This window comes from Melanotaenia boesemani, chromosome 12 (assembly GCF_017639745.1).
Source record: "Melanotaenia boesemani isolate fMelBoe1 chromosome 12, fMelBoe1.pri, whole genome shotgun sequence".
NCBI classification, from domain to species: Eukaryota; Metazoa; Chordata; class Actinopteri; order Atheriniformes; family Melanotaeniidae; genus Melanotaenia; species Melanotaenia boesemani.
The window spans coordinates 22,661,766-22,686,037 of record NC_055693.1 but is presented as its reverse complement, the minus strand read 5'-3'; the positions used below and the strand labels follow the sequence as shown (position 1 = coordinate 22,686,037).

Below are 24,272 nucleotides of genomic sequence, written 5' to 3'. Positions count from 1 at the left end.
ACAACTAACTGGCTTAAAAGTGAAGACATCCTTGCAGCTGTTTTTTAGTAGTCTTTACGTTCCTGAATTTTGGGGGTGACCTGGATCACCACTTGTATCCGGGAATATTTTTGTTTAACTCTGGAACTGCCAAAATTCCAATACGCCTTAGAACTGCCAGAGGGAGTCATTTTGACACCCTGCCGACGCAGCATTAAATAAAGGTGGCACTTAAAGAAGCCATTTTCCCAAAAAGTAGATAAATAATAAATAATTAAGTGATTAATTCAGGCTTGTATTTCAAAGATAAAATGCCAAATACTAGATTACAGCATGCATTTATCAGCTAACATATTAATAAAATTTAAATAATTTAAATGTTTTCATTTATTTGAGGGGAAACAATTAGAAAAAAGTATCATATAAAGCAGTAATGAAACAACGTGCTGGATGTCAGCTAATATTGATGTATTGTACCGCTCGCCGGGTCATTCTGACATTGATGCAGCTCTGGAAAAGGACCATGCGTTCAATGCAGCTGCATCCAAAATGTTATAAAACACCAGGCCAACTTCTAGTTGCAGTTTGAGATGAAAACTGCGTCAGCATCTTGTCAAGGATGTCTACTCCAAACTTGGTCCTATTGTAGTAAGAGGAACTAATCATTTCTTCCCCATCTGAGTCCTCCTCCTTCATTTGTTGGCACATAGCCAAAGCTTATTCTGTGTTCATTCTTCTCCTTCTGTTCATTTTTTAAAATTATGTTTTCAGCAGTGTTACTTTGTCTGTCTGTCTGACTGACTTTTAGTAACATAATTCCGGAAGCTATGGGGGGATTTTGATTAAATTTTCAGGAAATGTCAGAAATGGAATAAAGGAACAAATGATTACATTTTTGAAATGACCGCCTGGTTCCAGAATTTTCTTTAAGGATTCTTTGCTATTGGGAGATAGGGATAATTTAGCCATTTCAGCATCAAGTCTAGTTCAGCATCTGGTGATTTAGAAGGTTTAAAATATAGGGGGCATAGGTGGACTGTTGGGCCTTTGAAGCTTTTCTCAGGTGAAAGATCCTATGGCTTGGTGGAGGTCCGTGATCTATGATTGCTTCTAGTTATTCATTAAAGAGTGGGCAGTGACTGTTCAGTGCCAGCACAGGTCCGGGGCTAATGCCTGGGTAAAGGTTATGGGTAGGATAATGCAAAATAAAAAACAGATTTTTTAAAAATAAAGATAGAGCATATTAAAAAAAATATAAACGATACCTAACCCCTATTTTGATAATCTCTTCAACATTATAATTCCATATAAATGTGTTTGACTTGCCAAAAAAAAAAAAAAAAAAAAAAGAAGAAGGAAAATAAATCACTAACTGGAAGAGACTCCTGATCATAAAAGAAGGAACTAAGACATAAGTCTGAATCTGTTCCTTTTTATGAATGAAATGTTCAGTATTGTTTTTAAAATTTACTGACAAACCTCATTTTCAACATGGTTTCATTGTAATTGTTGTCTTTTCATAAAGGCAAACAGAGCAAAGTAAAAGGGAAACCACCTCAAGCATAGAAATACAGTGCTCTTAAACCACCACTGCTGCTCCAAGTGTGTGAAAGCTGTCTTGACAAAGAAGCACATAAAAATCAAACCATCAAATTTAGCTCCTCTGTGACGACCTAATTTTCTTTCTTCTGCAAAGAATGGAAAAGCACAGAAAACACCCCAACATACTTACAGTGGCCATTGCCAAAGTGCAGTCTTTTCTCATCTGGATGTTTGGATTTGCTGCGGCAGCAAAACCTACCGGTTCAAGCAGAGAAAGAGCAGAACTAGTGTCACATTTCACATAAAGCCCTCACCCACTGGTCCAGCCTGGAGACCAGTGAGAGTCCCGTATGTTTTTATGTGTTTGTGTGTTTGTGTGTAAATACAGCTCCTATAAGCCAAGTGAGGATCAGAATGTCTTGTAATGTGCTTTAGATTTGACCGCTCCCGACTTTCAACTTAAGCCACACACAAAGCCTCGGAAACTTCAGATACACACACACTTACCATTAGCTTCAACTGTATAGTGTGCAGGTGTTACAGAGTATAATTTTCTAGATGAAATTTTGTAATGTGTGACATCAACTAGTAAATAATTCATGCTGAAAAATACACATTTATCTAACAGTCAGTTGCAGCTGAAGGCGGAGTAAATGGATTACTGCAAAGGAAGGAGACAAAACTCATGCTGAAAACTCAAGAGGTGGTAAGCAGACCTGCCAATCAGGACGTAGAGCAGCACAGTGAGCAGGATGATGGCCACAGCAGAGGAAATGGCAATCAAAACAACCTGGCTGCTCTCACTGGAGATCGAGAAGGCTGCTGAAAGACAGACAGGAACAGCTGTGTTAGCCTTGTTTTGGTAGCAATCATTAAAACATGAGGATCATTTTCCTTCCAGCAACCTACAATATCCATGCAAAATTTTAGTCAGTTCCTTTTCAAGCAAATAAAGGTGTTTCGGGTGCTATTTGGTGCTCAAATAATCCTGAGGTGGAAAAGGTTGCACAATTTCTCTTTTTAATTTATGAAATACGTCTGCTCTTGTTGACACTGTTTGCACTTAAAAACCTGCTTTTTACCTGCTATTTTTATCCAAACATGCAAATCACTTTTCAAACTTACTTTTATTTGGTTAAAGAGTGAAACAGTAGGTGGCACTGGTAGTTAACTGATATTGCTGGCAATTGTAAAGGAAATTATTTTTTAAAATGATATGCCTTGACAGCTATTTTCTCCCACTTGAGTAAAAACAAATTTAAAAAAGCCACGACTGAACAAATTCCTTTGAATATTGTTGGTTAAATATTACTTTCAATATTTAATCCAATAAATTTCATCAAGTTTAAATTTGAAAAAACAAAAAAACAACTCAACAATATATTTCGTAACACTTGTTCAGCCACTACACATAAAGACAATTATTATGTTATATGCTTGTTTGATTTCCAGTTAATATGGCTTAATAATTTTACCAGTCATTATCATCATTAGGTCATCTGTTCTAGAAATAATAAGGAAAAAAGAAAATCCAATAAGGTACATTTCTGCATTCAAAGACAGTGCTGAGCTTACAGTCAGGGCTGGTTTCAAACTGGAAACTGGGGCTGCTGGCTCCATATCCAGCAGCGGTGCGAGCTCTGATCTGAAGCAGGTAAGCCGTGTTGGGCTTCAAACCATTCAGGGTCACATTACAACCCCGAGCACGGAGGATGGTGTAGCTAGTCTCTTGCTCCTCCTGGAAGACATAGAGGAAATTTAATATTTGTGAGGGATTTGTCATTATTTATAAACAAAATGTATGATCATGTAATGCAATAATGTAGTCATATTTGGGACTATTATAAAAAAACAGCATGCATATAAAGTATTTACAACACTGTATACATGATATACATGTCCACTTTAACCCATGTACGCCAGCAAACACATAGATACCCCAGACAGTTTGACAGCTTTCTTCTCAATCTGATGAATTATTCCCTTTATGTTTTATGACTTCTGTCCTACTGATCTCTGCTGATAGAACAACATGAGGATTTACACACCAGGTTCTGTACATTGTTTCCAGATGTGGAAGGTAGAAGAGAAAAGTACAAGTGAGTACAGGGAGGATGAAAAAGAAAGGACGTAGAAAGCAGCCATAAACAACGCTGATTTACAGTTTCTGAAGGCCAAAATGAGACCTAATGATACTGTAAGAGGATGAAAATAAAAAGAAAAGAAAAGGAATGGCATCCCCATACAATTCAGTTTCACACAGAAAAAATAAACACTTAAGCAGAAATAAATTTGCTCCACATGTTGAAAATCTTGGCGTAATAGACAGCCTGAACTGTTTTTTAAAAAAAAGCTATGCCAGTAAATTCCACATACATGACTAAAAACACACTTTTTCTGACATTATTCTAAGCTGTTTAACAACTGTTAAATAAAGATGGGAAAAAAGGGCAGAAAGAGGATCTTAAATCTTAACAAAAACCCATTAGATGACTTCAACAATCCTGAAAATGAGCTGCATGTTTTGCAATGTAGGCAAACTCATAAAAAAATCATTCAAAACCATACCGTGTCCAGCCTTTGTCAAATGATTATTTTACAGACTCAGATTTTAACAGATGCTCAATTGAAAAGGCAACGACATCAGGAATGGACACGGACACACACATACGCACATACACACACATTCACACACACACAATCAGGAAACTTCACGCTCATTAATGGGGTGGATCAGAGTTTTTATGGTCACAAAGCTTTTTAAACTGGTATGTGTGTGTGGAAGAAACTGATACACCAGACCTGCACTGGAACAACTTTTCATCACAACTATAAATCTTATGCAACTTGTCACTGTTCAGTGATCAGGACAACATGTGATCCCCTGAAAATCACACACAGGTGCAGCAAAAGATCCTCTTTATGGAAAGAAAAAGAAGAATAAACATAGAGAATGTGTATATACATATAGAATATATATATATAAATATATGTGTGTGTGTGTGTGTGTGTGTGTATAAAAGTACATAAAAGCGTGAGGAATGTCTAAATTGATAATCAATACTGCATGTCTAAGTAGAAAATTTGGAATTTAACAAGGCATCTGTACTGCACTCTGCCTTGATAAACTAAACAAAGCTGCAGCAAATTATAGCTTATATAAGTAATGCATACAGTAAGTACTCAAGCACATGCACAACAGAATATATAACAGAAGTCTAAAACTAAATAAACAGTTTAAATAAAAGTAGTTTTGAACTTCTCTCTCAGCTCTCTAGACTGAGTGATAAAACATGCAAAAACAATCAGCAAAGTGTATCCCCATGAATTTTATTTTCACAAAGTGCACTTGACAATGCCTTATCAGCTGCAGAGCGCCCTTTTAGCCAGTTTAAGCGACAGGGAGATCATACAGATCATGCAGACTTCCAAATGATGAAACACCTCTCCTTCTGGGAAGCTTTCTGGTTGGGAATTACCAAGAATATTACTAAACGTTTTGTAACTATTTCCATATATAGGATAAGAAACTAACAGCCTCAGGCCCCTGACACTAGACATTCAAGCCTCTGGTTTCATGACTGGGGGACATGGAAGTACAGTTTGCACTGATGGGAGCAATTTTAGAAATTAAAACTTGTTACAAAGCGTGATGGTAAGGCTTCCTGAGTGGGCGGATGTATGTGAGGTGCAAACGGGTTGAAGAAGTATCACTTTTCATAAATTTTTCATTCAAGCGTTTCATTATCCTGCTTGATAAAAGCTATAATTGTATAGCATGAACTTGTAACATTTTGGAGATTGCCTTGCTTCATAATTTATTAGTCTGATGATTTTATCTATTCTTTCAGCATTTTTCTTGGATGTTATGAAATGAGGATTTTGTAAAATGTTCAGGTTTCATCTGAGATGGAAGCAAGTATAAAATAATTGAACTGTGATTGAATTACATGGTTGTCTCTACTTTGTTGAATGCCTGATAAAATCTGAATATCCCTTTCTCAGTGAAATCCCTGTCTTTCTGTAATCTCTGTCATCTGTTTTTGTGTACCGTTTTACCATCTTGTTTATGTGTAGCCTACATACCATTTTGTTTGTCAGTGTCTGTGCACAGTCATCAGCAAAATTTTTCAACCCCATTGCATGCAGTTTCCCATGCAATGGGGTTGAGGAATTTCGCTGGCGACTGTATGCATCACTAAAAGCCTCTTTCTTTCCTAAGTGAATCATGGGGTGGTCCTGGTGTGGGGTTATACTCAAACATTTGTGCTCCAACAGTATGGTCTTTAGCCTTGGCATGCTAAGGGGCCTTGGGCTGCTTCTGCCTACTGCTTCAAAAGACCTCTGTCCTGCATTTTGTTCATGATTAAAATGCCCTTTTTTTAAAGTCAACACCTATATTTTTTCCATCCTTTCATAATTAATATGCATTTGCAGTGAGTGAGCATGTGCGTGGTTGATCAGAGATGGCAATTAGACCTGCAGTGAGCTCTGACCCAGTATCACTCATTAACTTTTCCTCTCAGTTTTTCCCAACCTTGTTTTAGCATCTTAGTTAAAGATGGCTGAGCAGACACCCTGAGTTTAGATAGGAAACAACGTCTGTCAGCCAACTAATCAAGAGATTAGAGGCCAATGTTGGCATCCAAGCAAACTGATCTGGGGCACTTATATTCACACATATGCACTCTTAGGTAGCTTGTGAATCAGCCAGGGTGATTAAACTTGCATCCACGGGTAATTTCACCATCAAATGTCAGCCATAGCACAGCACCAGCGCTGAAAGCCAGCGTAATTCGTTCTGCACTAATTAGTCTTCACAGAGGAATGAGGGACACCACAGATGCATTTACTGTCTTCCATAAACCTTGTCTCCATTGTGGAGCTAACTGCAGAGATGTCCAGTGTAAGAGATAGCAGGGAAGATGGAGGTGGGAGGTGAAGGGTAACAATAAGAATGGGAAAGTGTAAGGACAGAAGAATATCAAGGCCATGTAGTTGTATAGCACACTTTCTAGAAAAAGGCAATCCAACAATGTGCAGGAGAAACACACATGAGGAAAAAGACAGGATGGAGAGTGGTAAAAAGTGAAGAAAGGTTTTCAATCCCTTAATATCAGTGGTGATGAAAAAGCTGGTTTCATGTCACTTTTGTGCAATGAAGCATGTTGTGCCTGTTTTCAGTTTTCCATATGGTGCATAAAAAAAGTGGTAATATGCAGCAAATTCCCACTCCCAACTGGTGACAGATTGAGGCTGGGTACTCCTTTCAACAAGCAGAGAAGTGAACAACATTTTCCTGAATGTTAATGCATAAAAAGTTCAGTTTTATTTCTCCAAAGGTTCGAAGGGAACAGAAAAAAAAGATTTTCATCCACGAGTTTCCTCCCTGTCTTAAGCACATTTTTCAGTTACTTTTAGTTTTAAACATTAAAGGCAAGTTTGTGTTAAACAGACTTTTTAAATATATATATATATATATATACAACATCAGAAGGCATGGTTCTTTTCTATCTGGATTACTGTGATGATGGATATGAGGAAGAGATGGCCTAGTGATTACACAGGTGGGCCCAGATTCATCTCAAATAAAATGCAAAACACATCTTTAAATAAAAAAAATATAATAATAATTTAGCACTAGAAAAAAGACTTTTGCCTGACTGCAACTGCAAATGGTACATAATAGCAATCTTGAAAACGCTTTGCTGAGTTTGAAATTTTCATACCTTTATTTATTTTTTTTACAGTTTAATGGAAAGATTTAATCTAACTTTCATTTATCTTGTTAGTAGATGTGGCAACAATTAGCTTGGGCTGCATACAAGTGTGGCCTCTTTAGTATTGCATTCACACTCAGCATATTTGTTTTTGCCAAGCAGCAAATTAATTTCTCACAGCATCAGAAAGATGCCAAAGAATAATAGTTATATCCATTAGATTCAATAACTCCTAAAAAAGAAAAACACTCTAAAAAATTGAGATAGAGAAAGTCTAAAGGACATGCTCCTATTTCGAAATATGTGGCATTATAAGTAAGAATGAAAACAATCCTGAATCAGAAATGCTCTACCACTTATATTTACTTCTGTGTATTACAATGTTGTGAGACACAATAACGTTTCCAAAGCAAAGTAATTTAAGTAGGCTAATAACTCTAAAACCCACTAATTAATATATGATATACTTTTGTTCAGCATGTTAGCTGAATTGACAAATGATGGTAATCTTCAGGCAGAAAATATTTCCCAAAATGTTGAATTAATTGTTTAAAAGCTGTTGTTCATGAAGCTGCCTTGTTCAAAGGCACACCAGGTATATCTCTAATACTCACATAATCTGAACCAACCTTTTCATAGTACTTGATCTCGTAGTCGAGGATGATACCATTGGGTCTCTCTGGTTCCTGCCAGGTCAGCGAAACACTGTTTCGAGATGTTTTCTCCTTTCGGATAACTGTTACAGGTGAGGGAGCTGGACAGACCCAGAGTGAAGGAGAGAGAAAGAAAGTTCAGTGGAAGTTCAGTCCTAGTGCTTAATCCTGGCAATTGACTATAGTTCCTGTTAGCTTAATTCAGTTTGCCGTTTGGTGGGGCCACGTTACAGGCTGAGGGAGATCGTGAAGGAAATAAGACATTATGCTGTAAGAAAAATGCTTACACATACACACAAAAATCCCCAAACACATATAATACTTTCACATCCTCAGAGATATCTAACTTTTGTGCAAACAATTCTATTGAAAGTTCCAAGTGACTACAAACACTAATCCATTTGACTATTTTCATGAAACTGCCCTGAAGTAACAATGCAAAACTTTAAGTGTTTCATACTTTTGGCAACATTAAAATTAAAGTTTTAAGAAGGAAAGGAACAAAAAAAAGAGGTGTGTTTATTGATTTATTTACTCATTCATTCATTACTGCTCCCTGTAAATGATTATTGCTTTCAGATGATGAATCTTGAATGTTTTAGGCTATTTTTTGAGATGTTCTTCTTTTATTTACAATCAATTCAATATTCCTTCATAAACATATTGTTGTAATATGTGCCCATCAATGTGGAGAAGTCTCATTGTTTTTTCTGTGAGCAGAATGTATTACTGTGAATTTTGGCTCCTAATGAGAATTTCTTCAAAGGCTGCTTTGAAAAAATAATTTCATCTCGTGCTCTCATGCAGAATTCTTCAGACAAACTTTTTAAACTTTATTCCTGTATTCTTCTGTATTTTCAAGGTCTTTACAGAAGGTTTTTCACGTTTCATTCATAGCCTGAAAACAGAGTATTTTATTCTTAAATTGATGGAAAAAAGAATTTTTCCCTCATTGCTGAAAGTATTGTCTTATTTATGAGAGTATTAAAACAATGTAGTTAAATTAACTTAGTAAATAATTTGATCCCATATGTCAACAAAATGAAACAAGTTTTAGCATTATCTAATGCTTTGCTTTTAAATAAATGGCAGTTATGTTGTTGTTAAAATTAAACAATGACTGTCATAATGAAACTAATTGAGTAAGAAGGTATCATGCTGATGTGATTTAAGGTTATACTATATATCTTTAGCTTACACATAATTCAGAACAGTAACTAATCAGATACATAAATCAGCATTGCCCAAAAAAAGGGGGCGAAAAAAAGCCATCTTAAAATGTAGAGGTGAACTTATTGCACGCATCACTGGTTAAATCACCAAAATAACAAAAAAACAAGGCCACTTTTAGTTGCCATTTTATAACTTTCTGATCAGAATAGGAAACATCATTTTGACTGATTCAGTTTTACATGGAAGCTTGAAAATAAACTGCACAAATTCTCACAATAATAGAGTAGTTTATCCTTTTTTTTTCCTTTTGAGGAAAAAAGTATCATTTTAAACCCTATGAATCTTTTATGTCCTTGTCTCCCTTTGCTGTCCCCATCCCATTTGGTTTGCTGCTTTCTCCCTTGCCAATCTTCCTCACCAATCCTTCACCCATGCATGGCCTTGCCTCGGGGAGTTCACATGGTCCCAATCTAGTAATTCAGCACATCTCTCCTTCCATGAAGCCCTGCTCCCCTCCTTCGTTTTGCGACTCTCCCCTTCTCTTCACTCCCTTTCTCATTTCCCTTCTTTACTGCTCTCTAATTGCCAGGCAGCTCCGGGGCCAACTCAGCATCTGAGGCATCGACTTTTAATTTTATTAGACCACAGGAAAAAACATGTTTGTCTTTGAAATGTTCAAGCCTTTCTTGATGATGATTATATGGCTGCAGAATGCGTCTGAGTGTGTGTACACATACTAGTGTGTATTTCCGCGGGAAGTTATTTTTTCTCCTGTAATGAATCCAGATGGGTAGAATCTGTTTCTATACCCCCTGTTTCTCTCCTCCTCCTCCTCCTCTGGCTCTGACAGTGGGGTGAGGTTGTGCTTTTTATTGGCTCTGTGGTTTATGGTGGTAATGATTTACTGAGTCTGGGTCGCTTGGAGGCAGCTTCAAGTTCCTCTCCTCCCTATTTTCTTCTCCACGCTTCCCCTTCTATCGTTTTCTTCATGTCTATCGCCAAGCACTTAATTTGCTGTCAATCTCTGTTTCTGTCTGAGGCATAACTATAAAACTGACACAGCATACCAGGCCTCTAACGGCCTTAAAAACTGGCCCTCTGAGTTGTTCAGTCTGTCCTTTCAGGAACACGATGCAGCTGTCGGAAAACATCTAAAAACATGTATGTAGAACATAGAACAGCATCAGGTTGCTATAAATGATAGATCATTGCTGATGCCTAAATCACCTTGACAACAACCCCATCATTGTTTAAAAATGTATTAGTTAAAATTGAATTTTCACAAGTACGTATTTATACATAACATTTCTTGGTCTTTTCTTACCAAACCCACTTAACAAAGTTCAATTGCAGATGCTTATTAGACAACTCTTTATGGATGTGGACAATAGTTACCGTGTTGTGGCACAGTTATAACTGTAAGTGGAGGGCAAAGGAGGCGAGAGGAGGAGAACTATCTGACAGCACCTTGACAGCACTGCCAGGACACACTGCTCCTTCCCAGAGAAACACTTAATCCAGCTTTTAACAGCTTTGGCATCTATACATGTGTGTATGTGTTTGAGAAAAAGTGTCGACGGGTGGGGCTGGTGCACTGACAAACCTAATCCTTGTAAACTCTGAGGGCTGATGGAGGGTGTGCAGCTGCAGGCTTAGATATTTGTTAGAGAAGAGGAGGACTGCAAGTGTGTCGGTTGAGGAAAGTGGGTACAATGTTAAGGTGTTTTTTGTGTACATTTGCATGTAGATCTGTGTGTTTAATCTTTGAAATCAAAGACCAAGATCCATCCTTTCTGATCGCTAAAACATCAAGATGCTTTTCAATATTCTAGGCACACAAAGGCCTTTCAGTGTTGATAAGCCTTCTTCAAAATCTAATATATATTTAGATTGTAGAGAGAATCCCCTGACTAACAACACAGATTATAAAGCTTACCAATAGAAGACTCTTAAGCTTTGTTAAATTGGCTTAACTTTCTCATTTGAATTGGCTTTCTGTTTGGTTTTAATCTTTACTGACCTTTATCCTCATAGCAATAAATTCTTGATCTTAATTCTCCCCTTCAGTGGAAACGTATGTGCACCTCCAATCCTCATAAAAGACCTAAAAGAGGTCATGTCTTTAACCTGTTACACTACAGCCAAACAGTCACAACATGTAGCAAACAATGAGTAAGCACACCTGAGACCACATTTTTAAATGTAAAATGTGTCTGTGACTCAACAGATGCTATAAGTATTTCAGCATCAATACAATAAGAAATAAAAAAATCATCTAAACAAACAGACGAATGTACAACTTCTGCCTTTGTAGACGCTTTTGGTTTTCATTGTGTAAATCCTTTCACTTGTAATCCCAGCACAGCAAAACACAGAATTCAGGTCAACAAATCTTTGCATTTAACTTCAACTTCCTTCTTTTTTTTTTATTTTAAGCTTTTGAGTACACAGAGGTGTGAGGTTATGTTTAAGGCCCAACAGCTTCTTTTTTATGTTCACATTTATCATATTTTTAACTTATTTCTAAGTCTTCTAGTGGGCCTCATCTGATTGTAAATCACATCCAATAAGTAACCAAATTATACCATCAAAAACAGAACCACTGTTCCCGGTAGCCTGTGCAGGGGTCATTCAAGCTTTCTACTGACACATGGATATACCTAGCTTATTCTGTTTCAACTTTTTAGAAGTCCACATGGATCAAAAAACTTGTTTCTGTGTAGACTAAAGACACAACTTCTGTAGTCTCAGTTAGTGAATTTAACTCCAAAGGAGATTGTGTGAGAAATATCTGATCAACACAACAATAGTTTAACGTAAAAAAATCCATATATGTAATGGAAATTTTTCTTGTTTATTTATTATTTTATTGTTGTTTTTTTTTTCTTCTTTTTTTGCTTTGCTTTCACAGACTGGAAAGGACCTCCTGCACCTACTGCTTTGTACTTGAATTGCACCACCCATGAAGCTGCATGGGCTCACACACAGCTCTTGTCAGTGTGCGAGCACAGATTGTAAATGTGTGACTTTGCACTACTGAAACAACTTTTTTCTTTCCTGAAATAAAGCAGGGACATTAAGCAGTACCCTTGAAACTGTTTAAGTCTTAATATATTAAGCTTGAAGGCACTTACTCTGACCACTCAGTGTAAATTTACTTCTCTTGCCATGTGCCTATCATCTTCAGTATATGACAGAGTCTGACATAGCTGTACGGGAACTTAGGGAGAAAATCGTATCTATTCACTGAGAGCAAAAACAAATAAATAAATAAATAAAGCATCAAATCAAAGGTCAAGGCTTGAAAGAAAAAGGCCATAATGAAAAATGAAAAAAACACGAATATAAGGAAAATAACTACATGTGGTTTGGCTGTGAAAAAGCACAGCTTAGAAGGAAAAGACTTGGTGTCCAGGCAAAGAGTCAGGCCAGAAAAAAAACAGAAACACTGTAATGAAAAATGTTGAACTACTGACACCAAATACAAAGGCAAACTGTGTAAGGGTAAAGTGAAGGAGTAGGGAAAGGAAATTTAAGTTGATGAGCTAGAGCTAGACCTTTGTGCATTCCTTGCTCGAGTCAGAGATTTCTGAGGTTTGGCACTTTATGCCGCAGCTAGATTTATTTTACCCTTGGAGTTTCTCAACACTGCTTCCCTTTGCCTCCTTATTCTTCTAAGAACTGGATGTGGGGAGAGATATTTGTTTAAAAGGATTGATGGGAGTTTTAGGAGGCCATCCCCACGTTAAGAGAGTCTGTTAAAAGGAGGAGATATTTCTTTTGCAAAGGAGGAGGTCATTCGATCCTGGTCGTTAAACAAGAGAACAGCGGCCTGGGATCGGCCTGTAAATGTCTTGGGCTGATGGCTGGAGTGCATATGTTTGTGGCAAGAACAGTATAGGTTAAGACTTATGCACATGGAAATGCAGAAATAAAGTGAGAAGTTCACACATTAATGGATTTTACACTGCTGTAAACAGCCCTGTAGTATTGTTTAAATTACAGTTATAATCTACCTTATATACTAAATTCCTTTTTGTAATCCTCTAGTGCAAAGTCTGAGTAAAATTAAAATTGATTTGTAATCCCATATGTGAATTTAGGGGAGTGGTTTAGTTGAAATAATAAAAATGAAATACCACCAAGCATGGCAAAACACTAGAGAGCTTTCTCTACAGGTCAAGATTCAGCAGTCCATCTGCATCTAAAGGATGAAGTACACTCCTTTGAGAACAGCAATGTACACCATTTAGAACAGAGAAGGCAGATGATTTGAGCAAGATGTCAAGGAAGCCATATCAAATTGGAAAAACCATCTCAGAACAGAAAAAAAAAATCGGTATCACCTTTCCAAGTACCTACAAAGCAGTCTTGAGTACTGTCAAAAGACAGTTCCAGAACAATTCACACATTAGACTCTGTGTTAAAAACTGGTTATTGTCAACCTGCAGGTGTCAGTGACTGAAACGACCCACACAACTGCCACGTGAGTCAGCGACACATGTGATCTCAACCCTTAAAAAGACAAAACTCTCCACCAACAAGTCAGAACCTAAGAAGCATTTTTAGATGAGAGGTGAAACTCTTTAAAAACAACGAAAAAGAAGTCCAGTTGCCTTTATTTAAGCTCTTTAAGGATTACCATGACCTGAGTGACTGGATCTACCCAGAAAGAGATTCAGCTGAAATAATGACTTGACAAAGACTTGCAAGACAAAAAAGAGCCAAAGGAAACAACTGTTTTGATTTAGCTACTGTTAGCTATTTCCTATTTAACCTAGAGTAATTTATGTGGTTTTTTTTTGTTTTGTTTGTTTGTTTGTTTTTTACATATTTTAAAATGTGAGTTAGTGAAATTTTGAGGCTGGCTCTCTGAGTACTTTGGTTTTATGTTCAATTAAACACATGACAACTGATAAAATCTTCAGCCCAAAAACTTAATGGGTGTTATTAACTACTTATAAATAACTTTTGGAGCATATGATACAGATCTGAGTCATTATGTGTCTGGGAGGGGAAACACTGTTGAAAATAATGGAGTGAAAGATGAAACCAGGCTCTTAAACCAGATTTAAACTGTGGTTATTCTGGTTGATGCTTGACATCTTAACATCTCTTGCCCCACCTTTGACATAAATTCAAGACACATTTTTTACTTGTTTTCTCACCATATATTTTAAAGGTTGTCTTTTGGCTTAATAGTTCTGAAGTGAGAGGTGAATATGTGAATATGTGTTAAACTCTGGAAGACTGCATGGGAGGTAGTGATAAACACAAAATGACAGAAAGTAGCAGATTTTTATTTTGTTTGTTTTGTTTTGATTTTTTAGCAGCTCATTTTATTCTAGAAACCATAGATATAATTTTAATATATGCCAGTGTTAGGGAGTTGCATATCATATCATATAAAAGCAATCATGATAATATAAGACAACATTAAAGACACTAAGAATTTTTTAAAATGTCTTTTCTTTTTTCTATCTGAATTAATCCAAGTAGTTATGAGTGACTACATCTAAGTAATCAGTAGACAAAAAAAGTATAAAGTATAGACATTGGATACTCAGTGCCACAGGCAATAAGAATATAGATAAATAGATAAATGTCTCAGACATGAGTTAAGTATTAGCCTCCAGGTCAAATGTTTGCATTATAACATTTGTCATTCATTTGTCCCATAATTACTGTGTCTCTACCTGATAAATCCATAAACTCGTGTTCTGTGATATCTTACCTGCTTGGTTGGTGGTGATGGTGACAGCAGCATACTGTCTCATTTTGGGTGCCGACAACGACACACCGTTCTGTGCTTCAATCTCAAAGGTGTAGTTGGTGTGGGCTAACAAATCAGCCACTGTTACTGTGGTGTTGTGGAGGCCAGTGGCTCTTGGAAGAAAACGAACATTGCTTCGACAAGGTTCACATCGCTGGGTCCCACTGTTGTTGCCATTGGCAACAACTCCACGGCAGCGCTTGCACAGGACAGTAAAGGTGATATCCTTGCGACCTCCACTGTCTTCTGGCCAGCTCCAGTCCAGGATAACTGAGGTCTCATTGATGGAAGAGATCACATTCCGGGGAGATGAAGGAGGTCCTGGTGGAGAGAACAGAACAGAGAAGAAGATGAAATGTGGAGCAGTAGGAGACCACTGGGTTTCCAGAGGGTAGGTGGTGTAGTACAGAGAGCATATGAGATGAACCTTAAGGATTTAATGGATCCTAAATGGTATTTTTTCTTGAGATGGAATATTGTAGCAGCACAAGTGATTATTATTTTAATATGTATAATAATGCAAATTCATTTTAATTATTATTTCTAAGAAGGAAACAGAGATGTAAGAAATGTGTGTTTACTCATTATTCAGCCTCTAAGTAAAGTTGTATTTGTCACTTTATTTAGTTTAAATAACACTGGCATTAAAAGAAAAATACCAGTCCCCTTCTGCAGTATTCTCAGCTACAAATTCCTTGCTACTGTCTAAATACAGAGATTTTTGTCCAATCCTTAAGGCCAAAAAGCTGTAACTCTTCAATCTGTATTTTGCTTTTCAAGAGCAAGCTTTAATTCATGCCACAGATTTTCTGTTGCATAGAGGTTTTGGTTTAGCATCCAAATGTTTCCCCTAAAACCACTCTAGTGTTGCTTTAACAGTATGTTTTTTGTAATTATCCTGCTGGAAGGTGAACCTCTGCCCCAGTCTCAATTCCCCAAAAGACTGAAACAGGGTTTCCTCAAGAATCTGCCTGTATTTACCACCATTCATCATTCCTTCAATTCTGACCAAGTTCCCAATCCCTGCCAATAAAAAAAAACATCTCCAAAGCATGATGTGGGTACGATCCTCCTCCACTTGGGGTTTGTCTTCTCAAACTAATGAGAGGTGTTGGGTTTTACCTTGATGGCCAAAAAGTTTAATTTTAGTCATTTTTTCCACATGTTTCAGGAGCCTCTCAGATGTGTTTTAGGGAACTCCAAATGCTTTTTTTAAATATACTTTTTTCTTTATATATATATATATATATAAAGCAAAACATTGTGGAGGTAAAAAAGTTTAAGTTTAATTTTCATACTGTGCATGAGCTGCATAACATTAATGTCCTCATTAAATCATCAAAGCAATGACGTACAATTACTTGGTCTTTTTTTTTTTTTTTGATGTTCCTCGCACTTCATTTAGATATGACTGAAAGTGACAAAGACCCAAGACTCACCTGCCATATTTGCAGTTCGGACAGTTGGAACGGGGACAGTTCATACATTTAAGAGTCACGATTTTATTAAAACAACTTCCTACATCCCCTTAACGATTGATGTTAGCATTACAAGTAGGTAGTGGGTGTGTAGGACATGACGGTTGAACGTTCCTACTTGATTAAAGTTCATGGAACAGTCAGCGTTATGATTGTAAGGGTTTAATTTCACTGCAGCTATTCCATCATTGACACTATTTGTCAAACGAGACATTAAACCACGCTCAGGAGTTATTTCATCATATCATGTCATCGTTTTATGAAAATCAAATCGAGCTAACAAACATGTAGCATTGTCATTAATGTGACTGACATAAAAGGTCAGAAAGAGCAGCTTCAACTTTTACATGCTGTTTCTCATTTTCTTTTGAAGATGAAAGAATAATAATAATAATAATAATAATAATAATAAAACAGACATGGTACCACATGGAGCATTTGGACAGCACTGTTATATATTTATTCAATAACTTGATCTGTCAAATTCCTCTGAACAGCTGATCAGAAACTAAATTAACTCACAGCTGTTCTGTGTCTGTCCGCTAATGTGACTGCAGCTCTTTGGGCTTGTGCCTTGTTGAAAGTGATATGTATATGTTAATGGATGTAACTCAGACATACTGATGTTGTGAAATGTTATGGAAAAGCACCAGGGGGTAATTGACACACGTTTAGTTGTCACCAGTAGAGTGGAAAGTGGTGGCTGTCTGAAAAGGGCTTTAGTAACTTCTCTAATAAATGCACTTCTTCTGAGTTTGAGAGTTTTGATGGTATCGCCTCTCTGGGCAGGTTTGGTGTAGTACTTTCTATTTCTTAATAACCCATGTAATGATGCTTTTCTTTTTCTCTAACCCAGCTCCCATTTTTACTGCTCTAGAACTTTACTCCTGACTTGTTTGGAGACATCCTTCATGTTTAATGTACATATATATATATATATATATTTATATATACATATATACCATCCTTTGAGGTAATGTGAATCACTTTCTATTTTTCTCTGAGTCATTAAGAGAAGACTAGAGCAAATCCTTTTGATGAGAATTAATCAAACTCATGACATTAAAGTGAAAATGTTATTAAAAGCAGATTTTCATTATAAAGCTATGACTAATAGAAAAATTCACAAAATTGGATGCTGATAAGGCTCAGAAAAAAATAGAAATTTAAATGGTCAGATTTTTCTGAAGACATGCTTTGTACAATAGGTTTGGCAAAATGACTTCACTCTCCAACTCTCATATCATTAATCTGTTCTGCACTATTTTATGCATTCATGCAGAGCAAAAAAAATAGAGAAAAATAGTCTAAATTCATGTTTTGCATCAAGAGGAAACAGACAGCGTTCATGCTTCTGCGAGTCCATGTCCAGTGTCTAGAACATTGACCCAGAGGAAATAATGTTGGTTTAAAGTCAAACTTGTAATGGTTAAAAGTTTTGGTCAGTTTTTGGTCAGTATCCATTTCTTCACAAAGACATTAATGTGATGACTGTTTTCTGTTATAGACTAACACACAAATGCAATCAATGTCTCTGTGTCTCTCAGCAGGGTAGAATGGGGACATTTTGCACACATTTGTAATAATTCAGAGTTAGTTGTGTGAGCTGTTGATAAATGTGCTGATGTATATAAACATGACTGAACAGAATTCTTGTAAGAGGACAAACTTCTGTTTAAACAGCTGTTAGTGAAATATCTCATATTAAATGCAAAAATAAATAAAGTGTCTCTCTGGTCTTTGAGATTTTCCTGTCTACCAACATTTTCAAATTTCCTGGTTCAACTTGAAACAACCTCTACCGGCTCCATGCCAGTAACATCTCTCTCGTGAGGTAATCATGATTGTTATCTGCTAACAACTTATCTGTTCATTTTCAGCCCTTGTGGTGCTCAATCTGTCCCGGTGAGGTGGAATTTGCGTAGTTGACAAGATGATGTTGAGATAATCACATAAAGCACCTTGCATGACTGCCTTTCTAATTAGGATTCTGTCTTTGACTGTAGGCCTTGATTTATATTTTCTACTGTTCTTCACGCTGCCCCTTTTGTAACAGATGTGTCCATAATCTGACATCAGGGAATGCAGTGATTTATAGTTTTAGAGTGAGTTCATTTCAGAATGCTTGTGGGAGGCACCTGCATCTGCAAACTATTTGCATCAGATGGAGGCAAGAGAGAACTATTGAGGGAATGGAAAAGGTGGTAAAAAGGCATTTAAATAAATGAGGAATGTCAACCATTTTTGTTGATTAGTTTATTGTTTTTAACAGTGAATTGGAAAGCTACATAACAATGTCTGACTGTGCTATATGGAAGGCAAAGTTTACTTGATAGTAGTGTTTATATCATAAGCAGTTCCACAGTTTATATTTGTATATGTATTAATGTTATACTGTATGAGTTGTTGAACAGACAAAGCACTCTGCAAAAAGGACAATAATCCCTTTGCAAAGGATCTGATTGTGCTTACAGCATCATGAAATGTATCGTGAAACCTGCATCATTTAGCAATTCACTTCTCACATCAGCTGGAGAGGTTAATAACAATCTGAAAATGAACACACACTTACGGGTACAGGCCATGGAGGCAGGGTCTCCCTCAGCGCGAAAGTAGTTTTTCTCACAGCTACAGTGCAGAGACCCCTCATGGTGAGAGAAGCTATGAGGCGGACACTTTGAACACTCCATGTTGCCGAGGGTAGATTTGTAGAAGCCCGCCCTGCATGCTGGAAAAGACAAGAGCACAGACAGAAACATGAGCATGATGTTGAACCGGTGCATGGACAACTATATAATAGCTGCATTCTTCTTCATGACACCTACAACAATAGAAAGTGAGAAATGAAAGATGGGGAGCGTTTAATGCAGTTTTACTGTCACACACACACACATCAACAAAGACCTAGAAAAAGAATGGATGTAAGTCTGCTGGTAATGTAACAGGAATCCATTGACTGCTGGTAAAACAATAATTCTCTGAAATGTCTTTGTCTCTATTTTCTTCTATCTTCAGCTCTCAGAAGGCACAACATGAATAATGCAAATTGTCCCCTCAGATAAAAGGGATGCTCTCTTTAAATATCTGCGGTATTAAATCTGCACTCAGCAGCTCTTTTAACTCCTACTCAACACAAATCTGTTGCAATCTGCACAAGTAGGGTGACACTCTACCACTGTATGTTGCATATGTAATTAAAAGTATGACTGTTGGAGGGAAGATCAAGGCAAGAGGAGGTGGAGATAAAAGAGAAGTTGTTTTTTATAGTTAAAATCGTTTCCCCACCTATTTAGTTCCATTTTGGATCTTTTTTTTTCTCCTCTTTCCATTGGCTTAAGGTTGAACTCCTGTCATCTTATCTAGATTCAGTGTTAGGATAAGAAGCAATTAAGCCTACAAAATTCCTGTCTATGATAATCAAGCCCCATTTAGAGTCAGATATTAAGAACACTGAACTTCTAAGGAGAAGAGTTAGAGTAATCCATTCCTCCATTACTTAATTATTTCAATGAAATGTATATTTTGTATTGGAAGAATTTCTGAATGCAGGTTTGACACCATGTAAATCAATTTCAGTCATTCAGACGTTTCATGTCAACCTTCTATAATTGGATTGCATTTTAAATAAGATGCAGCAAACACCGATTAGAGCTAAAAGATTTTTATCAAAATGCAAACACGGCTCTGTGACGTTAACATACGTTATGTTAACTGTTGCACACATACTCCAACAAACAAGCATGCTTTCCACCACACATACACACCCTCACATGCGATTAGAGAAATGAGTAGCAGCCATAGCAGTGAGCCAGCAGAATGTGTGGGCTCAGCAGAACAGGCCCGACAGATCCCAGCGGTAGACAGCACACTTCTGCAAAAACCAACACTGCTGATACTCCTGCCGTATCCATCACTGACACAGCCACACCAAGGTCCCTATGCTGCACTAAATACTCAACTGTCTACAACATGAATGTGCATGTGAAGGTGCGGGTGCATGTATGCTTCAGTGTGAGTACATTAGAATGTGGAGCGGGTTTAAATAGCTCTGTATGATCGTACTGACAGAATTGGCGACCGCAACACTTGCTGACACACGCAAAGCATACCACCCTGATTGGAGGACACAGCAGGAAATTAGACCTGACAACCAGCAACCCCAGCCAATCAGGTAACAGAGGCAGCAAAGTAGCTGCTGCTGGAATATATCAGAGATTACACAGGCAAAAATTTAAATGAGTAAATATTGTCCCAGTGACAGATATGGATTTTCACTTGATCCTACAAACCATTTGCCACATTTGACAGAACATTTCTCCTCTAAATAACACCGAAGAAAGATGCTTTCATTGTATTCACTGAACTGTCAAACCACCGGGCACACACCCAGCAAGATCTGTTTCTGTTTAGATGCAGTTTTGAAATTCTCACTGAAGATCAGGCCTACCTTTAAGACAACGGGCAAACAAACTCACACAAATGTTGCACATAAATAAATAAATGATAAATAACAATTTGAATCATCTATGGATAATAAAGCATTTGTACTCAAGACTGATCTGATTCATGGACCCATCTTTTCTGAGAACACCTCTTTTCTCACCACCTCCAGCACCCTAACAACACCTTACCAGCACCTACTTTGCACCTCTTTACTTGTCCTTCTCGCACCCTGTCCTTTAAATAGATTTGGTACTTAATGCTTACTCTTGGGGTTTCTGGATGCCCTGAAGGTTGAATGTTGTACTTTACGTGTAGGTCACTCAGGATAAAAGCATGTAAATCTACATTAAGTCATTTAGTCTCATGTTAATAATATATGTATCATGTATGATTAGATTAACATGTGCATGTGCCTGCTGTTGCAGGTCTGTGAGCCACAGTAAAGGTAGTTGGAGCAAGCCATGGTCAAAATGATTTCAGTGATAAAATAGGACTTTCCGATGTATGTTCTAAGCCTAGGAAAGAAAAATGAAATGGGCAATTGAGAAAGAAAACATGGCTGTAAAATAGTTGGCAGCTGTTGGCTTAAAAAAAGAAAAAAATGAAAAACACATTTAGCATCTATCCCTCTTATGGCTGTACTAGCTTTCATAAACACAAAGGAGCGCAGGAGGTTGGAAAACAGACGATACAAGCATCCTTGAAATCTCTCCAAATGAAAGACTCAGACCTTCAAAGAATCCTTAAAGAGCTTTGGTGAGATTACATGATGTAGTATTTCCTTTCTCGACTTTAAGAAGCACCAAGATCAGTGGCCTTTCCCTGAGTGGCATCCTTTTGATGCCACAGAGTGTCACAGCATCCTTGAGATTGTGAGAGCCTAGGACATTAAGGCATCATTAAAGAGTAACAGAAAACATTTTCTGTTTACATAATTTGTAAACTCTCTCAGTTTATTGGATGAGCAGAACTCATCTTCAATACCGCTAATGAAAAAAAAAAAGTAACTGGACTTGTTTAACCATATTGTTACACTTGAATAAACTGCTGACAACTCAGCACAATGGTGAAATTTCCTAATTTCCACATGAAAGTTGAAAATATAAATGGACTGTTCAATGAGAAACACAGTCACAAAAACTTACCACATACAGGGAGTATCTCATAAACCCTGAATGTACTGTGAAAGTTAATAACCAAAGCTGCATTTATGGTATGAGATTTTCAGTGACAGTATAGTGATATGTTGTATTTTCATGACCACAACCCTATAACTATTTTTATAAGTGCTGGAAAAGGATAATAACGGTCTTGTTTCTTCCTTGTGTCTCTGCCAGACTGAAAAAAGCAGCTCTGACAGGCACTTATGGTAAAATCAGATTTGGCTCGCAGGAGGTTAACTCCTCATCTTGAGGAGAACTGAGATGGGTTGAGCTGACATCAGTGTGTGCAGAGGCATGAGTGGACAGCATGATACTATTGACAATAGTATGTGCGTCTTCAGCGTCAGAGTATGTGTGATGTTTTAAAAGATGAGAGTTTGTATAAAAGTATTAGCGTCTTAAACAGAGAAGAAAAAATTATGAATAATTCTTGATTTTCAAATCAATGCCTGCATCAGGAACAGTGTGCATACACTGCCCCTGCAAGTAGTACATTTTCACACACACATACACAAAAACATCATTCGCGGTTATTTTATTGCAAATACTCACACACTCACAGAGGTATAACACAACGTCTTGTTACTCTTTACATAATAACAGCTGTAATACAATCACCTCAGTCACTTATACAGATCTGTAAACATGTACTGTAGAGCTGCTGCAGTCACATGATACGGTAGTTGTAAAATAACTGGGGCTGCAATTTGTTCAATCAATAGTCCAGGTCACAGGACACCCTCATCAATAATTAACAACCCTGCTTTAGTGGTCATATGAAGTCTCTCATTTTGTGAATTGTAACCAGTGACCTAATCTAAAGCAAAAACATTTCATATTCCAGGTTTGTGGCTTTATTTCAAATTTATAGCAAGTTGCTTTAACCTAAGCTAATTTATGATATGTGCCATTCTGCACCATATTTTCTAGAATTCTGTAATATTTTCCATAAAATACACCTGAAGTGCTTTCAAGAATCAGTGTTGCTACTTTATCTTTACTGGTGAGATCTCTTTATAAGACTTGATAGGTTTTTATTAGAATAACCTGTAATAATTGGCAGAATGTGATTACCCTCAGAATTTCACCTCTCACATGACTCATCCCCAACTGACCTTTGATCTTTCTCATTACTAGAAAATTGACTGATGTCATGTACGGAAAGTACCTCTATATGATCCAAAGCTTCAAGCTTGGTCGCCATCTCCTTCACACACATGGAGGTTCAGTCTCACTGCAACCTGAGCCAAAGCAAAACACCAACCCAACAACAGAGTTCCTGTTTCCATACCTCCTCCGCGTCTTTTCTTTTTTAACCTGACAGGATTGCAATGACTTTCACTCCCTCTCTCCTCCTCTTCCATCTCCCTCCGTCTCCACCTCCCCCCCATCCTGCCCTCCCTTTTCCACTTCTTTTCTGTGGGTTTTGCTTTTCTTTATGTCGCTCCATCCTTCTCTCCTTAATTAGAATAGCTCTCTTTGAAATGGAAAACTTATTTACTTTGACAGCTCAGGCTTTTGGCTCAGAGTCTTATCCGGAGCTCCTTGTAATGTTACTGGAAACATGGCAACAGTAAACATCTTGCCCCCTGCCTTGAGATCCCCCTCAGGGCCAACCAGTAACAAGTTACAGAAATCTAAAAAAGGTCTTTCTTTTATAAAACTGTGGTTCATTTTAGTGGGAATTTGTTTCTGTCCTATCATTATGTGGTATGGAATTATGAGACACAATAATGAGTAAATCCATAAAAAGCAGGCATAGCTACATTTTTAAAAATTCCATTAATAATCTTATTTAAACCACATGAATAAAAGTAGATAGTATTTAGCAACCACTCAAATGTATCACCATCTGCATTCCACTTAACTAACATTCGACACAGTTACAAGCATACACATCTTGAAAAAATATACACACATTAAGATGAGGAAGAGTAATTCATGATTACGTTACTCTGTACACAAAGCGACACAAACATCCATTATGCTGAATTACAGTCAATTTATTGAAGCTGATTTGTCGCTAACACAGTAAAATAATTTAATTTTTGTCAGAAGTATAAATGAAATCAATAATCAGAGTTGTTAGCTTGTGTCTTGGGGCAAATTGCTATGCATTTCATCTCTTTTACGCTCAATTATTGTGTCATGTGCCATGACAATCACACTAGAGACATATCAACATAAATCTCTGTGTCAGTAGTAACTGAAGCAGACCAATGTGCTTGTGCCTACCAGTCTAGGAAAATAAATTATCCTGTGTATTTGGAGCCCACAAGAATCTCTGGAGCCTGAATCCATCATTTGGAGAACACATTAAATGTCCAAACTAAACTAAAATCAGCTTT

The 24,272-nt window shown here is 37.2% G+C and overlaps 1 protein-coding gene across 8 annotated transcripts in view; it reads right to left on the bottom strand.

The window, feature by feature from the left end:
* Nucleotides 1-24,272, bottom strand: part of epha3 (eph receptor A3) — a 106,962-nt gene that overhangs the window by 28,486 nt on the left and 54,204 nt on the right. For 3 of the 8 annotated variants that reach the window (XM_042001088.1, XM_042001083.1, XM_042001086.1), the window contains 6 exons: nucleotides 18,891-19,046; nucleotides 14,802-15,161; nucleotides 7,856-7,995; nucleotides 3,097-3,259; nucleotides 2,238-2,343; nucleotides 1,712-1,776 (listed from right to left, as the gene is read on the bottom strand). In XM_042001088.1, the coding sequence (XP_041857022.1) occupies nucleotides 1,712-1,776; nucleotides 2,238-2,343; nucleotides 3,097-3,259; nucleotides 7,856-7,995; nucleotides 14,802-15,161; nucleotides 18,891-19,046 (990 nt within the window). The remainder of the gene's footprint in view (nucleotides 1-1,711; nucleotides 1,777-2,237; nucleotides 2,344-3,096; nucleotides 3,260-7,855; nucleotides 7,996-14,801; nucleotides 15,162-18,890; nucleotides 19,047-24,272) is intronic. The other 5 variants (XM_042001087.1, XM_042001091.1, XM_042001089.1 and 2 more) reach the window with 3 other exon arrangements.